The sequence below is a fragment of the Zalophus californianus genome, chromosome 3, assembly GCF_009762305.2.
Source record: "Zalophus californianus isolate mZalCal1 chromosome 3, mZalCal1.pri.v2, whole genome shotgun sequence".
NCBI classification, from domain to species: Eukaryota; Metazoa; Chordata; class Mammalia; order Carnivora; family Otariidae; genus Zalophus; species Zalophus californianus.
Window position 1 is genome coordinate 193,162,739 of NC_045597.1, and position 25,238 is coordinate 193,187,976.

At 55.3% G+C, this 25,238-nt stretch overlaps 1 protein-coding gene across 8 annotated transcripts in view; it reads right to left on the reverse strand.

Annotated features, from left to right (window-relative positions):
* The window catches only part of HDAC4 (histone deacetylase 4), a 293,729-nt gene that overhangs the window by 188,291 nt on the left and 80,200 nt on the right, over positions 1-25,238 (reverse strand). For 2 of the 8 annotated variants that reach the window (XM_027588586.2, XM_027588585.2), the window contains exons 1-3: positions 24,797-24,844; positions 24,444-24,499; positions 23,769-23,872 (exon numbers count right to left, since the gene is read on the reverse strand). The exons of 2 other annotated variants lie outside the window; for them this stretch is intronic. In XM_027588586.2, coding sequence (XP_027444387.1) covers positions 23,769-23,872; positions 24,444-24,487 — 148 coding nt within the window. In that variant the 5' untranslated portion in view covers positions 24,488-24,499; positions 24,797-24,844. Of the gene's footprint in view, positions 1-2,526; positions 2,641-18,708; positions 18,951-23,768; positions 23,873-24,433; positions 24,500-24,796; positions 24,859-25,238 lie in introns of those variants that run through there. 4 more of the 8 variants (XM_035726567.1, XM_027588589.2, XM_027588590.2 and 1 more) reach the window with 4 other exon arrangements.

The window sequence follows — 25,238 nt, forward strand, 5'->3', positions numbered from 1 at the left end:
CATAAGGAAACGAGCTTGTCACTCTGAAAACGGGTAAACGAAGAAAAGCCTTTCCTACCCGCACCACCCGTGGAAAACGGAAAGCCGCACACCACCTAAGAAACAGTCTCGCCAGCCGAAGCCCACCTAACCCTGACCCAACCTCAGGAGTGCCCCTCCAACTACCAGGAGCAGTGGGAGGGAGGAGCACTGCACCATGGGGTGCGAGCAGGGAGGCCTCCCCTGCGGAAGCTCCAGGGGACAAGCAGCCAGTTTCTTCAAGGAGTAAACCGCCAGGGAACAGAGAGGGAAAGGCCTCTGTGTGGCCCTCATTTAACTTATTTGAACAACAACCAGGAAAACAACAAAGCATTCAGACACCTGGGGATTTTAAGCCATGACTGTCTGACAGCATTAAAATGCCCGCGCTGTCAAGCATGTGAGGATTCTATGTTGAAGAGTCCCAACCTTTTAGCGTTTGTAAGACTCCAAGAATGGCTTCCAGGAAGCCTGGGGAGGGACCCGGGGCACAGGCGGGGCGGGACTGGGGCAGGTGGGTCGTTGCTAAAGCCAGGGGAAGGCCACCTGGTCCTTCCTGGTTCTATCTTCTATAAATGTCTGAAGCTTTCCATAACTAAAAACACAAAGATACCCAATGAAAGGGCTGGATCCGGACTCAGGTGCTCCTCTGTCCTGTCTCCGGGCCGTCTGCATGTTGTTGGGCTCACGGTCACAGAAGCTCACACTCTCAAAGCCGATTCAGAGAGGAGCTTCAGGAAAGAGAGCGCTTGGGAGCACTTTGGTTCCTCTCATTCCCTGGAGCAGCTCAACCTAAGCACATTGCAGCTCACCGCCGAAAGGGGGCAAAAACCAGGAAGAACTCCATGTGCCTGGGGTCCCCCCTTACTTTAAGGGCAAAGGTACAGGGCTCACTGAGAGATGGTGATGTTGGGAAGGCTGGGGCCGGGGTGTTGTTCTCCTAAAATGCTACCCTAGCTGGGATTAGCCAGGTAACTAGAACATCGGCTACGATTTAAACTACAATCCTAACAACGGCACACTTTATGGTAAAAATGACAACGTAACCTGCCTGCTTCATACAAAACTAAACAAACCAAGCCATGAAACCGGGGGTGCCCTGGGAATCGTGCCCAGCCAGCCCTGGGCTGCGGGGCTTCCTCGGCGGCCACAGAGCACGGCTGTCTTGGGGGCTGCACCGAGCGCAAACCTTACCCCGGGGGACTGCTCACAGTCAGACTCACGGCTGCCCCACGTCGCCTCCCGAGGCGCCCCGCGGGACGGGGCCCTGCCCACTCTGGAGCAATCCTCTCTGGCCTAGCAGGGGCGGGGGACAGCTGGCATCCCAGTTTAATTAAGTCCTTCTTACAAGGGATCTTTTCAAAGAGCCATGTGCTAAAGTGATTTTGTGACAGGGAAGAAAAGACCAGCGGCTCTGCCTGAAACAGCCAACATTCCCCTAACTGTAAATGTGTCCCGCCGGCCACAGGATTACACACAGGAAACCAGGAAAGAGCAGAAGGAGCCATCGTTACCACTGTGCCCATCTCCTGTGCGGCTAACAGCGGTTTCGGGAGGGGAAGCGAGGGGGTGGAGGGACCCGGCCGGAAGCCACCCCAGGCCCACAGCCCAGACCACCGGGGCGAGCAGCGGGCTGGCCTTCTGAGGCTGTCCCTGGCCAGTGTCCCCCACGCTGGATGCCAAGCTGCCGGCAAAGCCTTGCTCACTGCTGCTTTCTTCACATGTGGTTTGACTGACGCAAATCAAGAGGCAAGCAGATGATTCATAACCGTCCCAGCACAGGGCTCACACAGAAATGGCAGGAGCCCAAGACTGCTGAGTCACCAAGAACCAGCCCCGAGTTCCAGGAGGCCTTGCCGGTTCGAACTGTCACGTATAGGCGCACATACGGGCTCCCAACACCGTGATGCTGGGCGTGGTGTTACTGTGCCGAGAAAGAAACGCCCAGACCCTGAGCCTGCACCAGACAACAGGGCCGGGCCAGCGGGAGCGAGGCGTGTGGTGGCGGCAGCCCTGTGCCTGCATGGTGGGTGCGCTGGGGTGCGCTGGGGCGTGGGCGCCGATGCCCCGGGGCCCGGCTCCAAGCTCAGCCCCAGGCTCCCTGGTCCCACTTCCCGGTCCCTCAGGTGCCACACACACCTAGGAGGCTGGGGAGGTAACATGGCAATCAGGACCCCTGCCTTCCGGGAGATCACAAGAAGGTGAGAAGCTGGGGGGCAAATCCCCCCACAACACCAAATGCTAGCCCAAGAGGCTGTGTCAGGGGCAAGGAGGATGCAGCCCCCATCGGCACCATCACCTGCCTCGGGGGGAGGAGTCCCAGAGGAGGTGAGGCCGTGAGCACCGAGCACGGATGGATGCGGCGGCGGGTGGGAGACACGTGCAAGGCACAGCCGGCTCAGAGTGCGCACAGTGCAGGGGCGGGGAGCCCCACAGGCAAGTGCAGCGTGCAGTCACGGGGAGCCCTAGCTGCACTCCCCCAGAGGTGGGGAGAACCAGGGAACCTACCTGACTTCTGACACAGGGAACATCAGGCTGGTGACGACACAGAGAGCGCCAGAGCCGCAGACCAACGAGCAGCATCTGTGCTGGTCGGCTGAAGACAGGGCGAGGACTGACCCACAGCGCCAGAGCCCAGGGGAGGAAGAGACGGTATAAAGACACTGATTGCAGGGGCATCAGATCAGTCATATGGACGACGGAGGGGTTCCCTCTGCAGCCTGCTTCCAGCCCCTTCTTCCAGCTTCCTCCCTGGGGCAGGGCTGTCGGATCACAGCTTTGCCCGCCCAGACCCTGGTCCTCTGGGCAGCTGGTGGTGTGCGGAAGCTAGCCCAAGAGCTCTGCGTGTCCGAGCTGCACCGCTATCACAGAGGCCGAGGGATCCCCCCGCCAGGAGGGAAATGCCCCCACGCTGCCATGGGTGCCTTCCCTAAACACTGATTCATTAGCAATGGAGAGATAAGGCCTCCCTACTGGAGGTGAGGCTCCGAGTGGCCAAGCCGCCCACTCCCTGGACATGGCCCAGCTGCAAAAGTGAGCCAAGGAGCAGAGCCAGGGGAGGATGGAGGGCAGGCCTGGAGCCCGACAACAGTCCTCAGTGGTGACACTGTGACTGAGTGGTCAGGCCTGAGGGCCATCTTCACTGTGCCTTCCTTTACCAACCCACAGAACCCCAACCCTGACCAAACACCCAAACACACCCATGCCCACGTATGCACACACACCCCTCTGGGGCCCAGGGAACCCCATTCAAGAGCCCGCTCCATGGCACCTCCCCTCACTCTTGGCGGCCCCTGGGAAACAAGCTTGCCCCTGGGGCCTCATGCGCGTCTGCAGGTGTTTCTTCACAACCTTCCTTCTCCACTATCCGGCAGAAGCTGGCTCCGCCTGACCTCGGGTGTCCCAGGGCCACCCCTTGCCAGGCATAGCAGGGGCTGCACATTTCCTGCAGGATGCGTCAAGGGAGAAATCACCTAGAACTTCCTCCTCGTGCTTAGGGAAAGCGACACTGCAGGCGGCTGAGGGCCTAACTCCAGCTTCCCCAGAGAACAGGGAATGAGGGGCCAGTGCCAGGAGGGAAGGTGGACAGAGGCGAAGAGCCTTCAGTCCGAGCTCAAAGGGGACAGGCCCGAGGGGACACCCAAGGCCACCCCTCCAAGAGGCACAGCAGGTTGGGCGGAAAAGAGCACCCTGAAGGTCTCTGCAATGGTGCCCCACAGCACAGCCACGACCCACTCTGATCCCATCCCATCCCGTGGCCGAAGGCAAATCTCCCGACACCTCTGCCCTCCATGGCAGGGACCTGGGCTTCTGGAGGCGCTTCTGTTGGCCCAGCGGGTCCGAGCCCAGTCACACTGCAGGCACTGCCAGACCCACGGAAGCCAACAAAAGCGGCCTCGCTGAGCACGGTGTGCACGTGGCCGGCGCACCGCCCAGACCCGGGCCTGACGGTACCGGCGCGGAGAGGCCTTCCCACCACTCCTGTCGGCGGCCCGCCGCTCCAACAGAAGGCACTGCTGTTTTCCACAGCAGGTCCATCCTGGGGCCAGGATGGTTCCCAGGAGCCGCTAGCCTGAGTAACTGCTAGCTCTCAGGTTCTCGGGCCTGGAGGAGTAAGTAAACAAGTAAGAGAACTCTTCTCCCGCCGGGCCGACCTCCTATGCAGCACCCACCGGCCAGGGCCACCTGGAGGCTGGGGTTTCTGAGAAATAAGCGTGCGCTCCCCACCGGCTCAGACCGTTAGTCTTCAGAACCCTCCACAAGAGATGGAAAAGAAAGAGAAGACAGAGCAGCACGAAAGCATCAAGCCGAGGTGGGTGAGGAAGGGAGTAGCCCAGTTCAAGCCTGAGTGGGCCCCTCCCCTGGGGGTCTTCAGAGAAGAGGTGCCTCGGCCAACCAGGATCTTCTACAAGGCTATTTGACATACTACACTGGTTTTAAAAATCCTTGACAATCTAATTCGCAAAGAAAAAGAAAAGTTTTTAAGTCTGGAGACATCTTTTACTCCGTATCGGTCAAAGTAACTTGCCAAAACTTTTGGTTTGTTTTAACTTGCCTTCTAGGAAGGTTCTAGAGCCTCCCTCAGGTCACTTCCCTGCCCATAAACACGTATGCAGCAGGCTTCCCCCTGGAACAGTGGAGGCGAGGACCCAGGCTAACAGCCGAGGAGCAGAGCAGGTGTGGCCACAGGTCCCCAAGCAGAGGGAATGGCGTGAGGTGACCTCACCACAGGGTGACCCACACGCATGCCTACCCTCTTCCGGGCCTTAGAATGCCAGCCTCAGAGCACCTTCAACTCAAATTTTAATAACGGCTTTTACTTGCAAAAGCAAAGCCATGATCTGCAGTCCCCCCATGAGGCTTGCCTCTAGAAGGGCAGGCCTGAGCCCCGGGCCTGCAGAGGAGACTCACTTCCACGAGCTGAAAACCATGACTGAAGACATGAATTATTCAACGAACCAACGAGCAGGCTACAAGCTAATCCTCAGCCCCCTAGGCCTATGACACATGCTTGAGGTGGCTATATACCTATCTCACTGATGAGAAAAACCAAGGCTCCAGGAGACCAGGTGATGTTCCCATCACTTAGCATCTAAGCTGCAAAGCCAGGGCTCTGACCCAGTCTTGCTGACGCTGGTCAGTCTTCTTCACTGTCCCAGCAGAAACCAGAATCCTCTCTCCAAGTCCAGTGCAGAGGGAGAGGCCCGCCTGGAAGGGCGCGGTGTGACACAGGCAACAGGAGGCATGAGCTGGAAAATGAAAGCAATCGGGGGCAGCATCAAAGCAACAAATCTCCGGTCCACACCCACTGCACCCGACACAGAGGTCTCCTGCGAGTGGGTGACGAGCAGGACCCGGGATCAGCCCTGCCAGCAGGGCTACGGAAGACACTGAAGAAGGCGGTAAGTGGACCGTGTTCCCACACCCTCAGCAGAAGAGATGGGGAGGGCCGCGAGCCCAGCCGCATAATTAACCAGACATATTCATGCTGGAAGAATAATAAATGGCAGGCCCCTCGGTGGGCTCTCTCGGAGCTGTCTGCAGGACCACGGACAAACGTTTCAGAAAAGGCCGTGAATGCCACGCTTCTGAGGTCCTCCCCTTCCGCCGTGTCCCAGCATCAATACGCAGGTCCACGGACAACGTGCACCCCGCTCTCAGGGGTGTCTCGTGCGCTGACCCTGTAGGAAGAGGACCCTGAGAGCGTGCTCTCCGTGGGCACAGGTCACCAAGAACACGGGGCCTGCAGGCTTGTCTGCGGAGGAGGAGGGCGCGTGTTGACAAAAGTTCCTTGTATCACCTGAGACGCACACTAGCTCTGTTTTGTCAACCATGGAAAACACGTTGGCCAAAAAAACAAACAGACACGCCATCTGGAAATTTACATTTTACATTCTCTCACTTGTCATTATGCCCACAGCCCGCGAGACAAGGACGAGGGTGACACGCCAGTGTGCCTCAAGCCCCTGCAAGGCTCACCCAAGGAAAGCCAGCCACGGACCCTCAGACACTAGTGTCCCCAACCTCCTTGTGCTAAACTCCCAGACTGTGGATGGATACACAGTGGCTTCAGGGAGTCGGCGGTCACTGCTGCATGGCTGACGGAGCCCAGCGGCCCCTCCCAGGGGCAAAGCCAGGGCACAGGACACACGACACAGGCAGCCGCTTGCCCTCCACCAGCTCCAAACACTCTGGCCTCAAAGAAACCTGGAAAGGGTGCAGAAGGAAACCGAACCCCCGCGGGAGTGCCCGTGTGGACCTCTTGCCGAGGGACACGGGGGTGCTGCTGTCCTGCCCCAGGACACGTCAGTTTCGCTGTCCGCCTGTACCCACTGTTCACAGCTGACTACCAGTCTTCCCACTCTCATCCCTATGCAGGGGGCGGGCCAGTTTAAAAACAAACCATGCACTCCTTCCAGAACTCCTTCAGCCACCGAAGCCGCCCCGCAGGCCGTCCACACCCTGCCACTCTCGGGAGTCTGCGCTAGTCCGGAACCGCAGGAAGTGGCCGACAGAGGAGGGCACAGGAGTGCAGCTGGGAAGGCTTCCCTGGCGAGCTGAGATTCAAGCTGAGCCCTGAACCCAGGGGGGCACTGATGAGTCCCTAAAATCAGGAAGGGAAAGACTGCAGGCAGAAGGAGAGGCCAGGAGTGCAGGGGTCCCAGAAGAGCGGGGCAGCCAACCCTGGCTGGGCGAGAAGGCACCTGCGCACACCTGGCACTCGTACCGTAAAGACACTAAAGACCCCAGACGGATCAGGTGTGGCATCAGGGAGCAGTGCAGGCAGATTATCAGGAGGTGGTAGGTCCTAAGTCCTCAGGACCTCTGTTTTCAGTCTGCGTTCGTCAGCTGTTAAGTTCACGTCTTTTCCTGTCATGCTGGCCGTGCTGGGCAATCAGCTAGTAGGAGCAGTGGACCCCACCTGCCCGCCCGCCCGAGAGACCCGGAGTCCTGGAGGAGGAGCCATCAGAAGGGGTGACCAACCGCATGTCCAGGTTGGTGAAGGAGAAAATCAGAAGCCGCTCCTGGACTTCCAGCCCGAGCACCTGGACTGGAGGGCAGGCCGCGGGGGCAGGGAGAAGCTGTGCGCGTCAGCGTGGGACACGGAGCTGTCTCTGGACATGGAGGTGGATGGCTGGCCCCACAGGGCTGCTCCCGCAGCAGAAGGGGCCAACTCTGGGGTACACGTGGCAGGGTCCCCCGGCCAGCTGTGGTTCTGAGCAGCAGCACACCAACGCTTCTGTAAAACGGTGTAAAATGCCCACTTGCTGCTCTCAGCTCTCCAGGACCACGCTCCCCTCCCCGTCATGAGCCACTGACACACTGAGAACCCCTGGAAGGATCCCCAGAATGGGCTGTTGCGGTCAGGGAAGCGGGGGCCCTGACTGGGACCTCAGGGAGCCGACAGCAAATAGGAGATGAGGACACAGATGTCAGCGTGGGCTGCATTCTCCATGGAGGTGGCCTGAGTGTGCCCGCTTCTCTGGAGCAGAATTTCCCTCCAGGCGTGATTGGCAGAAGATGGGGGAGGGGCAGGGAGTGCAGCAGGGCAGTGGTGGGGGGCCGGGACAAGGATACGTCCTCAGGTAGCTGCAGCTTGGCCCACTCAAGCGGACCCGGCTAGAAGTCTTAGCCGAGCATCTCGGGACAGTCTGTCTGTGGGGAGAGAGGGGCAAGCCTTCCTCCACTGGCTCCTACCCCTCATGGGGCAAGGGTGACCCTGGCAGGTAGGCCAGGTGGCATGCAGGACAGCCCATCAGGGGCCCCTGGGCATCCACAGCAAGAGGCCACTGGAGATGAGGCCGTGGTGGCACCGTGTGAATCGGGTGCACACGCCGTGGGCGATACCACGGCGGCCCTGGACCCGCGACAGCCACACACCCCCCCTCTGCTCCTTCCCACTGTAGAGCATCCTCATTGGACATCACGTGTCAGTGCATCTGCCGACCCCTGAAGTCATGCAGGAGGTGACAGAGAGCCTGAGGGAGACGCAGCGTCGGGGAAGTCTGACTCTGCTGTGTTGTTTAAGGTAAGCGATTAGAGTGTATTTAGAGACTCAGCTTTCTCAGAAAACAAGCCAGAGACAAGCAAATGACTGAAAATTCAAGAAAAGTGAGAGGTATTCATGGAGAAAGGAGAGAACGGGATCAAAAGCAGCATGGAAGTCAACACACCCTGTGCCTAAATTTACGCATCAGTCTAACGATCGCTGACCAAAACACCCCCACCCTCCAGTCCTGACAAGCCACCTGCTGGGCACCGCCGAGGCTTGGTTCAAAGTCTGAGGGCAGGAAGGGCAGAGAAGTTGGGGGCGGCGGCAGGAGGCGGGCTGGATTTCAAGAGCCCCCCAGGCTTGGGGTGCAAAGTCTGGGGGGAGACCAAGAAGCAAAGGGAAAGTATTTGCTCCAGCAGCCTGTGCCCTCCTGGGGAAGGAGCGGGTCGTGGACACAACAGATTTAAGCGGAGGCTACACTGGGCAGGTGAGCATAATCGAGGTGAGGTGCAGGGTTGGAGGCCAGAGAGGGTGCCGTGGCCGTACGTGGCATCTCAGCTTTGATGGAGAAAAACAAAGAAGGACCCAACGGTCTAAGCACGTACAAGCCCCAGGCCGGGCTTGTGGGGACACACACTCTTCTGGGGACACGGCAGGAGCTCTCCTGCTGCAGAAAACCCAGATTCTGAATAAAATATAGTTTCTGTCATGTTGCTAGGCTCACGGGCAGGGAAGGGACCCCCAAAGAGCCAGAAATAGCTACAGGATCAAAGCTTGAGCAGGGGGCACATGGGCTGGGCGAGGGGGAGGCCACGGGGAGCACCCGAAGGCACTGGGCTCATGAGCAGGGGTGCCTGTCAGGGAGCCCCCCGTGGGCCACGACATTCCCAGCAGGGCGCTGACTACAGGCTCCCTGAGAAGGCCACAGAGCTGCTGAAGAAAAGCCTCGTCCATCCCGATCCGTTTTCCACACGGGGAGACCAGCTACACTTGGGCTCCGATCAAAGACAAGCAAACCACACAGAAATGACTGGAAGGCAGCAGAGCGTCCACAGACAGGGTCAAAAACACACTTGAGACACAAGTACTGCTGGGAACAGGATATCGTGTTCCTATTTCTGAAACTTTGAAGGAAAAACTCCCATTAATGTGTTATCCATTTAAGTGCATTTTTTTGTATGTATGTTTTGAGTTAATAAAAGGTTTACTAAGATACTTTTAAAAATTAAGAAATAAAAAAAGAAAGTAATGAAACTGTCAAAATTAATCATTTAGAAAAAGAATAAAACTTTCAAAAATAACAATTTAAATGAATTGATGAATGAAGAACTTAAAATCATTTAAATGATGATTTTGTTTAAATCTCAATGGGTGGTTTAAGCAATGGAAACCGTGCAAACCCAACAAGAAAATTAAGTGAATTAGAAGACAGTTCTGAAGAAAACAGCTGAAAAGCAAGAGGCAGAATTGGGAGCGAGGACACAGAAAGAGCTGAGACACAGGGAGAGTGGGGGGGCGGGGGGAGCACCCTGTGTCCCGGGTGGGTGAAGGCATGGGGGGAGCCGGCCCAGGGCTCCCAGAACTGGTCAGACACCAGGCATAGGCACAGAAGGGAACCTCCACCAAGAGAAAAAAAGAGTGCCCGCACCCCAGACACACAGTCACACAACTGTGACATGGGACACCAGGACGCCACCAGCAGCCAGTCAGAAAAGGCAGATGAGGAAGGGCAGCCAGAGGCCAGAGGAAGGGTCACCTGACTGGTACAAAAGGAGAAAAAGAAGCATCATCTTCAGATCGTGTAAAACAATCCTTCAAGAATGAGGGCAAGTCACACATTCCCAGGTAACCCAAAGCACACCTGCTCACTGACGAAGCTGCTGGGGCTCCCCCTGAGGGCTGTGCGCAGGGGAAGGCGACAGCGGCCCGGAGGAGGTCCGGGGCGCAGGAGGGCACGGAGGGCACGGAGGGCACAGAGGTCACGGACCCGGGGCACCGAGCTGCGACGGGCCAGGACTTGGGCTCTGGGGCCAAGCGTCGTAGAGAAGGGCCAGACGGAGCCAATGTCTTAGGCTGGGATGGTGCATCTGTTAAAAGTAGGAGCCAGCACCGATGCCTGACCATCAGCTGAAGCCCATGCTTCACTCAAACATCCTTAGTTTTTCCCTAATGTCCTCTTTCTGTTCCAAATCCTAGTTAAGCCCACATCACATTTCGCTGTCACGTCTCCTTTGGCTAAGGCTGTTCCTGGAACTTGCCTTGTTTTTGATGACCTCAACAGCTTTGACGAGTACAAGCCATGTATTTTGTCGAATGTCCCTTAATTGGGACTTGTGGGATGTTTCTGTCATGATTACACTGGAGTGTGTGTTTTCAGAAGGAAGACCACAGAGACGAAGCACCATTCTCCTTACATTGTACCAAAGGGGTCTACTATCGATGTGACTTTCAAAAAAACAGAATGAAAATAAAAATGCTAGGTGCTGAACCTCTAGGATGCACCTCACGCTGCACTTGAGGGAAATGTGTAGTTTATACCAGGAGGAGGCAGGCTGAGCGCTGGTGAGCTGCCCACAGGGCCTCCGATGGGAAAGGACAGCCGACCACTCCCTCCATGCATAGAAGGAACCTAGGAGCAGACATGTAGAACCTGGAAAGCAGACTAACACATCAACAAAGTCAAGGGCTGAGTCTCAAAAATTTAGTGAACTAAAGACTGACCAAAAAGAAGAAAAAATAATGGTTGACATGAAGAAGGATACACGCTACAAATCCAGCAGAGATTTAAAAAGATAAGAAAATACCATGAACAAGTCCATGGCTGTAAAAATGAAAATTCAGATGAAAGAGGCCAATTCCTAAAAATGACCTTAAATTAATACTACAAGAATTAGAAATTCAGACTACTGGTAACTATTAGATACTACCCAGTAGTTAAAAATCAACCCACCAAGAAAATACAAACCCCAAATAATCTAAGAATAATTCCAAACTTTCAAGACCATTTTAATCTTAGGCAAATGCTTCCAGAGGATAAAACAATTTGACACTAAAAAGGAGAATTACGAGCCAAAGCAACTTAAGAGAACACAGAACAATCCCAAAGTACTGCCAAGCCTAATCCGGTCAGATATAAAAAACACAGTATTTATCACCAGCAAGGTGGGTCTACTACAAAAAAATGGAGGGATAATCCAACACTTGAAGAAATTAAAGAGAAACCACATGATCCTCTTGTGGGTACAGTGAAAGCCCCCACTCCTGAAAAACACACATCCGTGAACTTCATCTGCTGGGGAACCTACACAAACCTCGGGCAACCACCCCTCTGAAACGGGGACATGGCAGAGGCCTTCCCTTTAATGTCAAGGACGACAGAAGGAAGCCCGGTTTCCCACTCCTGCTCCAAGCTGAACTGGGATCCTCAGCCAGCACAGTGAGACAAGGAAAATAAACACAGTAATTAGAAAGCAAAGCTGTCATCATTATAGTTAATGTTCTTTGTCTTAGAAACCCCAAAGATCTACAGAAAAAACTTTCAGAAATGGTAAGATTTAAGGAAAGTGATTGGATATAAAAATAAAATGCAAAAATCAATTCCATTTTCATATACTAGCACTAGAAAATTTAATTAAAAAAGATATTGTCTACAACATGGGAAAGAACCCTAGAATCTACCAAAGAATAAATTGAATATAACACATGCTAGGCCTGAGTTAAGAAAATTATACAAATCTGTTGGAAGTCACTAAAGAAGTACCAATCAATGAAAGACAAGCACGCGAAGGAACGGAAGACCTAATACTGTAGATGCCAATTCTCCCCAAATTCACCCATATATTCAGTGCAATTCCTCTCAAAGCCCCACTTAGTTTTCTTTTTTTTTTAAATTTATTTATTTGAGAGAGAAAGCGTGTGCACGCATGTGCTCATGGGAAAGGGGGGGGCAGAGAGAGAAGCCCACGCAGACACCCCGCCAAGCGCGGAGGAGACCCACATGGGGCTCAATCTCATGACCCTGAGATCATGACCTGAGCCAAAACCAAGAGTTGCAGCTCAACCGACTGAGCCACCCAGGTGCCCCCCACCTTGGTGTTTTAAAGGAACCTGTCCGGGATGCTCACATCTCTGGAGAGGTCATGCACAGAGAGCCCTGGGACCCTCTCGGGAGGACTGGGACGAAGCAGGGAGGCGGAGGCAGGCGCAGGGGCAGCCAGGGCCTCGCTCCTGCTCCTACGTGGCTGGGCCGGCAGAGGGCCGGGGAACAGAGCGAACCTGACCTCTGCCAGAGCCCGAAGTGTGGCCATCCTGGGAAAGGGGGTCAAGTCTCATACCAGTGTCATCAAAATGGGAAAAGAAAACGATTCCCTCCCTTGCACCATACACAAAACTCAAAGACTTGAACGGGAGACAAAACTTGAGTCAGAGGAGGAAAGCCACAGATGACCTTCCTGACCCGTGACCCGGAGGCATGGAAGGTTCCTGCTGCTCCTTTGTTTTTAGTAAGCACCAACCACAAAAGGAAAGGTCTGCTTCTGGCTCAAGCAAGCTGTCATTGAGGAGGCCCAATTTCTGCAGGTTAACCTTTCTTTGTGTTAAAATATGCACAGTTGTGTGTTTCCCAACAACGAAGCAGAAGCAAATGTTTTAAACAGCAGTTTTCCCTCCTTTCCTCACAAAGCTGTCACTGAATTCCAACCGTGTGTGTGCCCGGCACTGTGCCATCAAAACTGGAAAGAGGACTCTTACAGCCCAGGAGAAGCAGCAGCCCTCCTCCGGACACTCGGCTCCCCTACCCTGCGCAGGGGTGCACAGACCTACAGTAACTCCTGCTGCAGTCGTGCTGAACGGGCTCAGAACCCATCCTCCGGCGGTCTCCACCACTGCCGATTTTTTTAAAAAGTACCATCATCTTTACTCACCATTTCAGCTTTAGGTAAAGCAAATGAGAGAACAAGATAAATGAGGTCCTGTCAGCTATGTGTTACTTCCTAGTCAGAGCACTCAAATAGAACAAAGCTTCCAAGAGTAAATACGTATTTGGATTCCAAAAATTGGCTTTATCGACAGAAAGTCTCTTAATTTAAAATCCCAAATGCATCAACAATTTTTACTAAATTTAATTATTTTTTCCAAATATGAGCTAACATTTTCCATATTATAAGACCTTACTCCATCTTCTGAGTTCATTCCTCATCTTCTGAGTTAATTCTTCCTCGACTGTAATGTCTAACTATGGGGATGCGCAGCCACAGTGATGGGGACACGGAGCCCCCATCACAGGGACACCCAGCCGCAGTGATGTGGGACATGGAGCAGCAATGAGCAGCCCATTTTACACTGTTGAAGGACATTCCTGTATTTATGAAAAGCAGGTAAGAAGTAAAATTGACAACCTTGGGAGGCAGGCTTCCATATCACTGAGAGGGAGTTTGGCGGTACAGACGATTTGGAGGATCAATCTTAAGAGCATGAGACAGAGCAAGCTGCAACAATGGAGGGCTGCCTGCCTACACACACCCCACAATGCCCACACACCACACACACACCCCATCACCCACACACCACACACACAGCATATGTGTATCACATGTATCGTGTCACACATGTGGATCACATGTATCATGTCACACATATCATATGTATCACACCTGTGTATCACACCACACACATGTATCACATGTATCGCATCACATATACATGTATCACATCACACACATGGATCACATGTATCACACCACACATATGTATCACATCACACACGTGTATCACATGCATCACAGCACCCATATATGTATCACGTCACACGTGGATCACATGTATCACACCACACATCATATATGTATCACATTGCACACGTGGATCACATGTATCACATCACACATATCATATATGTATCACATCACACACGTGTATCACACCACACATATCATATATGTATCATGTCACACATCTATCACATCATACATCATATATGTATCACATCGCAAATATGTATCGTGTGTATCACACCACACATATCATATATGTATCACATCACACAGGTGGATCACATGTATCACACATATCATGTGTATCACGTTGCACACATGTATCACATGTATCACACACGTATCACATCACACATATCATGTGTGTATCACATCACACGTGTATCACATCAAACATGTCATGTGTATCACACCACACACGTGTATCACCTGTATCACACAAGTATCGCATGTATCACACCACACACATGTGTGTGTCACATGTATCACACATCACACAGACATCACACACAGCACTATATCCTGTTGCCAAACTGTCTACACGGTCACTGGGGAGAAAGGGGGGGATTTACATCATTCATTCAGCAATTACTCGTTGCCTGGGGAGGACAGGGATTGAGATTTTTACTTTACAAGTGTTACCCAGTCATGATACAGCAAGTGAGCCAGGCAACAAGAAAACTGACCAAAAGAGGAAAAAAAACAGCTCAGAGGGTCCCCTGCCTCCCCCTGGCGGTGTGCGCAAGGACAGGGACAGCCCACAGTTCACCTGGGCGCTTCCAAGTGGGAAACCCCTCACAGAACCGTCGCTAGGGCCAACGGGATTTTTATTGTGAAGCCTACTCCGAGCGCCGGGGGGCGACAGGAGGGACCCTAAACCGTGGCAAGGAGAGGGGTGAGGTCAAGGCTGCTGGCCTGCCAGCACTGGCACCAGTCCCCAGCGCCAGGTGTGAGCCCGCGGCCGGCCATGACAGCTGGGGCACCAGCCGCGCCGCTGAAAATCGCCGGGCGTCTGTGTGCAGAAAGAGCCTCGCGGCCCTCTGGGAGGGACATCCTGGCGTGGGGGTGGGGGCCTGGGGGGCACGCAGCCGAAGTGGGGACCCTTCAGGAGCATGTCACCTAGAGACTGTGGAGTGAGAGGATGCCTCAGGAAAGGGCTCCTTTCTGGAACTCTGACTCTAAGGGGTGCCTATGAGCAGGAAGCCCCGGTAGGGCCCGGAGCCAGCCTGCTGCTGAGGCCTCGCAAATGAAAACAGCTCTAAAGGACAACCTACAATTAACATGGGGACAATTATCTTCCTAATTTAGGTTAATTTCTACCTCGCAGTGCGGGCTGGCAGGTGGGGGGTGCAGCACTGGAAACGTCTACGTGGGTGCTTTTTATGTTGCTCTTCTAAGTCCACATATTTTAAATATTGTAGGGAAGATTTAGAACGTCCACCAGCACCTTCTAGAAAAAGGGCCTAAGCTGCAGAGAGCCTGGTACAGCTGAACTCAGGCTGGGGAGGCTCCTGGAAGGGGTTGGCTGCATTTGCATGAAAACAGGACCTACCCAGGCTGGCCAGTCCTTTGTTTGCAGCCTCCCTGAGGGTCCCTGGGGTTGGAGGGCTGGAGGGCAGGAGGGGTGCGCTGGGGTGGTAGCTGGGGCCCTGGATGTGGGGTGACCTGTAGTGCCCTCAGAGGCAGAGCCCTGGTGTCCAGGCGCCCGGGCAGCAGCAACCTTCCCAGAAGCACCTGCCATGTCACCCCTCCGCCCCCATACACACAGTCCCAGGGAGGCCCAGCGCCGCCGCCACACCCCCCCCCCCCCCCCCCCCGGGCCTGGCCTCCAAGTAAACAAAGTGCTTTCACTGCTCTTAGGCGGTGAGAACACAAACCCTTTCAGCATTTGTTGTTTGTTCGAGGCGTGACGCAAAGACCTTTGAGGGAGTCTGCAAGGAGAATGGCAGCCGAGGGTAAACACCATCGGAGCAGAGCGCCGAGCCAAGGAATCCGAGGGGCCGGCGGGCACCAAGCCGCCCCAGCAAGAAACCAGAGCAGCCTCGGTGCTTGGCAGGGTCAGAAAAACACAGACCTCTCCCCTTTTACTTAAAATGCGCATCTTCAGTTCCAGCAGAGCCAGTAACAGTCCGCCACCTGAACATTAAAGCCAAATAACGGGTCAGGTCAAATAATGCGTGCAATTCGGGAACATCTCACAATGGGAAGTACCATTAAGTGTGGGGTGGGTACTGTTTCTTTCTTTTCTTTCTTTCTTTGGAATAGGGGTGGGATAGAGGCAAACTCTCGGGAGCCAAGGAGACTGTTTAATGGGGATTTTTGAGTGGACAGTCCCCTTTAAAGCCAGCCCATTAGCACTCAAAGCACAGCCCTGTTTAGGCAGGAAAATAACATTTTCAACTTTAGTTACCATCCAAACAACAAATAGGAAACTGTCAGATACAGTTTTAATTTTTTTAATTTAAAATAAAGCTGCACATCCTTCTAGAAATGAAACGGAACCGCCCACCTGGCCTACAGGTTGGGGTGTGGGGCTGGCAGCAGCGCCCTGGTAGCCCAGGGCCCCCTCTTCCCTGACCCCGGGGCCACCACCAGTCAGTCTACCCTCAGTACTGCTCCCCTCCCGCAGAGCGTCCTTGAGGGGACCAGCAGCTCCACAGGCTACAGCCTCCCTGAAACAACAGACTGGAAAGGCCTCTTTTATAAAGAGCTCCCCTGGTTCTTAGCCCTCAGGGCCTGCCTTCCCCCACCTAGGTTTTCGGGTGAATTTGTAAACATCTTGCAAGACCCTGGGGTTCTAGAAAAGTTCATTTCAATACTGCCCCCCCAGGACTTTCCCAGTGGACGTGAACCCCTGAGGGCAGGTCCCCAACCTCCAAGCTGCGGCAGAAAAGTGGGGCTGGGTAGGGCCTCAGACGCAAGGGTCTTTGGGCAAGTCACTAAAGCAGTGCAGCCAGACCCTCCGTGGTCAAAGGGGGTCAGACTGACGGGCAGGGGTGGGACCTGATGAGAGCAGAGCCCAGGACGGCCAGGCAGAGGGACTGCGGGTCAAGAGACAAGAGACAAGCCTGTAGGGGCGTCTGGGGCCAGCGCCGTGTCCCTCCGGGAGAGGCCCAGCTGTGTGCAGGACGCCACTGGATCCGTCCTCCCTCTGCCCCCTTCCGTTCAGGTCCATCCACACCCTGCACTGGGACAGCAACATGCCCGGCCTGCACACACACTTCAGATGCGTCCCGGCACGTCTACTGGATGGCCTCAACACCCCGAAGGCAGAAAGCTGGCTCCATCCCTCCTCAGACTTCAGCGGGAAAACGTTCGACAAGGGCCTGCTAAGGGCCCCAGCACGCTGAAACCAACAGGAAGCTGTACATCATCCGCTTGCACTACGAAAAAGAAAATAAATTTGCCGAGACATTTCTAGGAAGAATGGGGCCCCTCGAGTCCTGCCCTCTATCTCTCGCAAGGCAGGAGGGCGTCTAGGCCCCCTGCATGTGCTCCATCGCCCCAGGACTCAGATGGGCACCACACCACCCACACGTGTACCCTGAGGGAAGGCGAGGGAGGCCCTGGCGCTGCGAGGGTGGGTGAGCCACAGAGGGGCCTGCTCTTGCTCCCAGGGACAGAGGGGAGCCCCTCAATGGACCCACATCTCAGAAAGATTCTCTGGAAGCCATGGGATAGGCTGATGGGATATCCAGAGTGCACTCAGATTCTAGGAGAGAGATGGCGGTGGCCATGGGGACACAGGAGAAGGAACAAATGCGTGCAGAAAATCCATGCAACGGCTGAGGGTGAAGAAAAAGAGGAGTCCTGGCTGGCCCGGGGTTCTGGGTCATGACAGCGTCCACTCCTGGGAGGGAAGAAGAGTGGCAGCCGGCAGGGACACACGGCAGTGTGCACAGGCACCCCAAAGTCCATCCGGGGTAAGGCTCAGGCATGAGGGCAGGGCTGGACACAGAAGAGAGAGCACAGGGCAAGGCTGCCCAGGAGCACGGGGAGGAGAGGCCGGGCTGAGTCCGGAAGACCTCCGAGGCAGCCTGCTCTGCCTCCAGCCCCTCAGGGCCTCCCTCGGGGACACTGTGAGCACCGGGTGGTCAATGCTGGGCAAAGAGCCAGAAAAGCTAGGCTCCTGGTCTTCCTCAAGAGGTGGGCATAGTCACCAATGAGCCTCACAGACTCTGCTTGTCCGACGGGGGGGAGCGGTCAGCTCACCTGTGGGACAACACCCGTCCAATCCACCGGCCGCCCGCAAAGGGTTTTCTTGCAACGTGGAAGGATGGTTATAATAAAATGGTTAAATGTAAAACGCAAAATAGCAAAATCTCATATGCATCAAGAACCCAGGTACGGAGAAAGCAACAGGACACAGGAGAACACACCAGAAAAGGGACAGGAGAGAAACGCACGCATGTGGTCACGGCGGCGACCTACGGTGACGGGCCGAGAAGAGGAGCGGGAGGGATTTTTCCCCATCTTCAAATACGTTTATTCTTCTAAAACTTTCCTAAAACAAACAGTTCCTACTTCCACGATTAAAAGGGAAACAAGCAAACATCACTCCTTGTTCAAAGACTCCTTCTGGCCTTTTGCTTCCATGCTTACTCCTCCCCAAAACTCTTGTTTTGTGTCTGGCTTACTGCTCCCACTGAACTTCCTTTTGTTTCTTAAATAAAATGTCCTCACCCAAACCGAGAGAACAAAGCCACTGCCAACGACTTCCTGCGTGCACACAGCAGAGAAGTGGCCAGCTGCCTCCTCCCTGGCCTCCCCCTTGCTAACGCGGCGAGGAGCCAATGACTTAGGCCATCCTTCCTCGGGGGCAAACGCCCCCCGGCTAGCAGGGGCCCCCGACAAGACCCCCACCCCCGCGACTGGGCCCTTATGTCAGGAGCTGGTCTCCTGTCACAAGGTCTCCTAGGAACTGACCTCATCTGCACACAAAGAGAACTGGGGATGCCGGCATCCTCACTGTCCCGGTTCCACAGGTGAGGACACCGAGGCACAGAGCTCCGGCATGGCCCAAGGTCCCTGGGCAGGGAAGGACAGCCCCGGCAGGACCCCAAGCAGACACACCCCAGCAGCTGTCCTAGAGCTCTCTGCCTGTCCGGCCAGGACGCAAGCGCGTGCACGGCGCACCTCCACAGGCACCACATCACACTCAACAGCGGCACGCGCACCTGCGCACGGCAGACTCGGGGACCGACGCTGTTGCCGGCTCCCGGAGGGCCTCGTTACCCCCTGGGACAGGGTCCCTGCCCGGCAGGTCACAGCCCCTGCCCTGGAGCGCCAGGGCCCAGCTCTGTTTCTCCCCTTCTTTCAGGGGGTATTGTCTCTCTTTCTTAAACAGAGGCGACCAGCTGAGCGCTAAGGCTTAAATTCTGAAGGTCGCGACATTTCCCGCAGCGTCAGAAGCCTGTCAGGGCTTCCTGGGATCAGGGTCACAACACTGGCTGGCATTTAGAAAAAGCCTCGGGAGTTTTGTTGCGGGACTTAGCATTTCCCTGATCATTTCTGGCTCTTCTTCCATGAACACAGTCCTTAACTAACAAACCTCCGTGGTACTTCCCGGTGCACCTGGGGCTTCCCTGGGGTCGCAGGTGGGGCAAGGGTGGGGTACAGGACTCAGAGTTTGTCTACCTGAGCCCAGAAGACTCTTATAGCAGATAAGCTTAGAGACACTCACTGCTCCCCAGGCCTGTCTAAATCAGAGGATCTTGGAACTATTTGCTCTCATTTCCCTTGACATTCAATATTTGATTATTCTTGCCAAAGAAACGGAACAGTGATCTAGATGGCTTCCAAAAGATGTTCCCTGGGGCACAGGAAAAAATAAAAGTTTCATTTCTTTGTATTTTTATATTTAAAAAAAGAATTATCTTTATGATACTTAACATAAAGACTGGGCTGCCCCCTCCCACCCCGTCCCTGTCAGGGACACAGAGAGGTCCCCTGGAAGCCAGGACGGGGGCATGAGGGGGCCATCTGGGCCTTGGGGGCCTGACCAACAGGCTCTGTGTCAGTTCTGCTGGAAGCAAGGTGCAGGATGAGTGACCTGGGGTGCACCTGCACCCTCCAAATTCCCATGAGCGGTGGGCTACTACCCAAACCTCCAAAAATGGGGACGAGGGGCACTGCAGCCCCATGAACACTCAACGGGTGCGACCCCGCTGTCCTGCCGTCCTAAGAGCACTGTGCTCTGTGGGGTGCCACTCACCTGCTACAAGCCACACCACCAGCCAGTTCACAGGTGCTCAGGTGACCCGGAGCTCGGTACCAGCCCTGAAGGACTCCACGTGCCTTCTCTCTTGTGATGTCAGGTTTTCCTCAGGAGAGGGCAGCCCCTGTGTCCCTGCCTCCGCGTGCCATTCCTGGCCAGGCCCCGGGCTACGCAGCACACCCGTCCCAAAGGCTGAGGCAGCCGCCACGGCCACCCTGCCCCGGGGCGGGGGGGGGGGCCCACAACCCCCAGGGGGGCCCCACACTGCTCAGCCTCCTAGGGGAGATGGATGCCATCCACCGACAAGTCCAAACCAGAGGCAATTCTATTGTTGCCTCCAGGAGCCACACGATGGTCAAGAAGCTGTTGTCAGTTGCTTCCTCATTGGAAGCCTCTAAGTAAGTGACCAAGGGGACGGAGCCAAGAGCCAACGTTGAAACAAAGCACAGCAGAAAAGCGGTTTGTACATCAACACAGGTAAGGGCAGACGGAGGCGCTGCACGCGGGTGGCTTGCTCACCATCGGTCTGGGGAGTCACCGTCACCCTTCAGAAGCAACACTAGACAAGGCCACCCTCTCTCTGGTGGTCATGCTGCCGCTGGGAGACAGTCCACCAGTCCCATTCCATGCTCCGCGGACTCAACGTCCAGCTCAGGACGCGCAGGCCGGGAGGCCAGGCCTTGCCAAATGCACCTGCCCAGCACATCTCTCTCTGGGGCTTCCCAGGAGCAAAGCTCTTCCCAAGATATATTTAAAAGCAACCCACACGTGAAAATGGAAACCACCAGACCTATCAACGTCATTGGCATTTTCTTCACCAACCACCGCCCCTTTCCACGTGCTCTCTGCCCATGGACTAGTTTCATTGGTCTAGGACTTGGCCCCAATTTTCTTTTTAATTCACATTTTTGTTTAAAGTTCCCTACACCCTCCTTAGAGTTACAAACATGAAACGGCCTTGTTGTGGCAGTAGCCACTCCCGACAAGACGTCACGTGGCAGTGGGTGACAAAGGCCCGCCCCCCACCCCCCAGCCCGAGAGCCCAGCCCTGCTGGAGCTGCTCAAGGCAGGCCACGCCCGCCACAACAACGTCTTGCAACCCCCCACGCCCCATCCCCTCTGTGCGCCCAGGTCACCCCAAGAGACGGGCACGCTCTCTGCACACAAGCAGGGAACCGGACAGCTCCGCGGAGGAGGAGCAGAGGAAGGGGCAGCCAGACCTGTGGAGCGAGGCCGGCACGTGCTCAGCCAGCCCGCCCAGGGTTTTCCCGCACCTGCTCTTCACAGACACCCTACAAGGTCACTGGCACCACAATCCCACTTTACACAGAGGAAGGAGAGACACACGGAGGTCAAGGAACCAGCCCCCGGTCAGGCTGGTGAGCAGCAGTTCATGCTGGAGCCCCCTCCGAGCACCCAGAACCCAGCACCCACGTCCGTGGCCTGGGGCACAGCAGGATCACCGTGGACACGCGTGGGGAGCTCTCTGCCCTTGGGCCTGCATTTGGTAGCCTGCGATGGTCGGTTCCGACACTGGCCTGATGCCCGGAGCTGAACAGAGAGGTCTCCGCAGCGCAGGCCCGGGCGCACCGGTCAGTCAGAGTAGCCAGGAGACAGCGGTCACCTCACGCTGGTGTAGCTCCCCAGCTGTCCGAGAGGACCAGCTCACGTGAGAGCCCCCTTGCGCATGAGTCCACTCACGGTTGGCCCCGTCTGCCACTAGCCAGCAGGCCACACAGCCAGCATGCAGACCTCCCCTGCAGAAACCCACGGCGCCATGGAGACGCCAGGGACTGCGGTCTAAGACCTGGCTCAGGCCAGCTCGAAGCCCAGCAGACACAGGCCGGGGCCACGCCTGCTCAGACCGCACCCCGTCGCAGACCCAAAAATGAGAAGAGACTCTTGTGAAGACTGTGGTCACCCCTCCAGAACCCTGGAGAAAACTGACCAGGTGAGGGACAGCTGATTTTCACAACACAAAGGTCAGTGGTGTTCTTCCAACCAAGGAGCCCATCCCACAGCCGCCTGGAGCCGCCCCTCGCAGCTGCTACTCCTGTGTGTGCACACCCGTCCCGGTCACTGCTGTCACCGATGCAGGTGACAAGGTGCCTGGAAAAGGCGGGGATTAAGTAAAATGTGGGGGAGACCACGCATCCTGGGTCTGTCAGTTTGAGGAAACCGTAACGGGTGAATGTGCACATGATCTAGTCACACGATGAAACGATCAACGGCCTAAAACAAAAACCAGAAACACCAAACTACATAATCCTCCTACCCAAAAGCATGGAGGAAAGCAAGCTCAGGGCACAGTAGGGGAATGTCTGGGCATTCTGGAAGCAGACAAAGCTGGGATCCAATCCAGGCTCCCCGGTGGATTTGGCTGGTCCCCTGGACAAGCTGTGATCTCTCATGGGCTGGCACACCACCTGAGCATCACAGGGAACAAAAGAAGAGGCTTCCAGAACCTGACTCATGGTAGGGACCCATAAACACAACAGCCCTTCACTCAGGGGAGACACCGGGGCACCTCGCTGTCGAGGGTGAACATACCGCAAATATCCTGGGCCCAGGCACCTCGCTGTCACGACGCTCGTTCCGCCCACCCACTAGAACCTGAGAGTCCCGGGTGCTGAGTGCTTTGTGGGAGATGCTCATTTATCTTCACCATGACCCTCGGGGGCCTTCAGCCCTGTCCGCCGTCCACCGCCCTCGTTCCAAACTCGGCTTTATCTCTACGCCAACGAGCAGCACATGATGATCACCATGAACAGAAACACTGGCCGCATTTTACAAAGCCCTGAAACCATAGTTAAAGCGCACTTATGCAGAACCTAACAGTATGGAAAGCCTCACGCTTCCCCTCCAGGGCCTGGACAGGGCATCTCCCTCAACAGAATTCCTTTCATCCAGTTACTAAGAACCTCTTGTAGACGCCACTGAGTCACACATTGGATAATATTATTTCCTCTAAAACAAAGCGTGCCAGGAAACACCCCTTCTTTGTCAAATATTTACAAATTGGGATGAAGGGGCGCCTGTCACCATGAACAGTCCCCAAAAGTCAACGCATCAATGATCAAACTTTTTTCTTTGAACAGCAGAAGGACGGCGGCAACTCCAAGCTCCTTTCGACGGGGCCCAGCACGGCACTGTGGCCGGCAGACCAGACGCGCCAACTCCAGTGGAGTGCTCACACGCCCCACTCCGGACACCCGGGGCAACTCAGGCTCCCACTCGGGGTGCACAGGCAAGAATAGGGGAGCACACTCTGGAGGGCCGCCCTGCACGTGCAAGGCAATGACAAGCTCGCCACACAAGGTCACCTGATAGTCGACAGGCGAGTGACCACATACTTACCGGCCCAGGACAGTTCCAAAGTGCACACATCAACAAAAGAGAATTCCCTGAGTGAGAAGAAGGGTCAAGGGCAGCATCATGGAGTGCGGTCTGTCTACAATGGCTGGCTCCCAGCGACTTCACAGACCCCAGACTGTGTAAAGTCCACCTGGATATCCGTTTGCCGGTGTGTCCAGCTGCCCCGCCCTGCTCGAGCTGGCTGCCCCCAGGGTGTGTAACATGAGAGGAACACAGCAGACAAGCCAGAGCAGTGCAGGGACACAGCTGAGGACAGAGCAGATGGGAAGGGGGCAGGGGCAGCAGTGGGGGATGGGGAGAGAGGGAGGGGCGGGGGGAATACTGCCCGAGGACTTCCTCGGTTGTAGTCTACGAACTTCTCCTGAACTCCCTCAATGGACCCCCTCTTACGCACCACTGAGGGAGTGTCTGTTCCTTGCGACCAGATGAACCCCACCTGGAACCGTCAGGGCGTCCGTCTGTGACACAGGCTTTCTCTCGTGCCATCTTCCAAACAGCCTTAAGAAGGACAATAAATTCAGTGCTGCGCCGACACCGCCCAGGCCACTCACTGTTAAAATATTCCCAACACAAGCAATCCTCTTTTTTAATCCACCCAGGAAATTCAAAAGGATTAAGCCTTCTATTTTCAAGTAACTGAACAGAGGACAGATGCTCAAGTCCTCCTTCTAGACACTTCCTTAGTGCTGCACTGTAAGTGGCCACTAGCCACAGGTGGCTACTTAAATTAAAATTAATTCAAATTAAATTAAACATAAAGTTCTATTCCCCAGTCACACTGGCCACATCTGAGTGATCGATCGCCACACAAGGCTAGTGGCAAAACCGGATCTGGCCCAGTAGCTGCAGGCCACTTCCACTGTCACGGAAAGTTCTGGATTAAAGGACCAGGAGGTCCCTTGTTCACAAAGCCATCTTTGTGTCATGGTCTTTTCCTCTGCTCCCTGAACGTGGGTGAAGCCGGACCGAACGGGAACGCAAACACGCAAGTGGCACGAGCATGCCATCCACTCCCCACGAGGCCCGGGCAGCGGTGAAAACGCCCAGCTCTCCCCTCACCGGTTCTTACAGACTTTTTCCAGACTCCTCTCTTCTTGCTTCCTCCTTTTCCATGATCGCACATCGCTTGAAGGAGGGAAGAGGAAAAAGCACAAAGCCCATGACTCATTTTACACAGTCTATCCGCGTAAACCCATGCGGCTCCAGAAGGAAGGTAGGGGAGCCAGTCCTCAGGGCACGGTGAGCACCCGCTCTGGGGCGAGGCTCCTCGAGCCGCGCCGCCCTCCGCTCTGGGCCCTCTGCACCCCCCGTGGTGAAGGCCGCTCCCCACGTCTGCTCCTCCGTCTCTCAGCCACAGAGAACGGGGCCTTCCCACATGAGCCCCCACAGGCAGGGGGCCTGTCTCCCATGTCTTGCACCTACCAGCCGGAGGCGCCGTCTGCAACAGGGAGCTCGTCCTCTCTCCCCCACTTCTGGCTCTGAAAGGCTGCCTCCCCTCCCAGCCCCTATCAGAAACGGTAACAGGTTTTGTGGTGTATTTTTAGAGTTCGTGAGTTTCTCACTCCTGTGGAATGTTCCTCCTGCCTGTCTGGTCCGAACGTAACTGTCCTCTATCGGCTCTGAGAGTAACCACAAGTCTCGGACAAGAGTAGCAGCCGACACAGAACAATGCCAAGTGAGGCCCTCCACGCAGGCCCATGTCCCCAAATCCTGCTGAGGCTTTACTCACTTCTTTCTCTGGTGAAACACGAACAAGAAAGATGTAATCAATGCCACAGTGCTAGTGGACTGTGGATGCTGAGCACAACATCCCAACACGGTCTGTGTCTCCAACAGACCAGCTCATCACTGGTGTTGAAGAGGT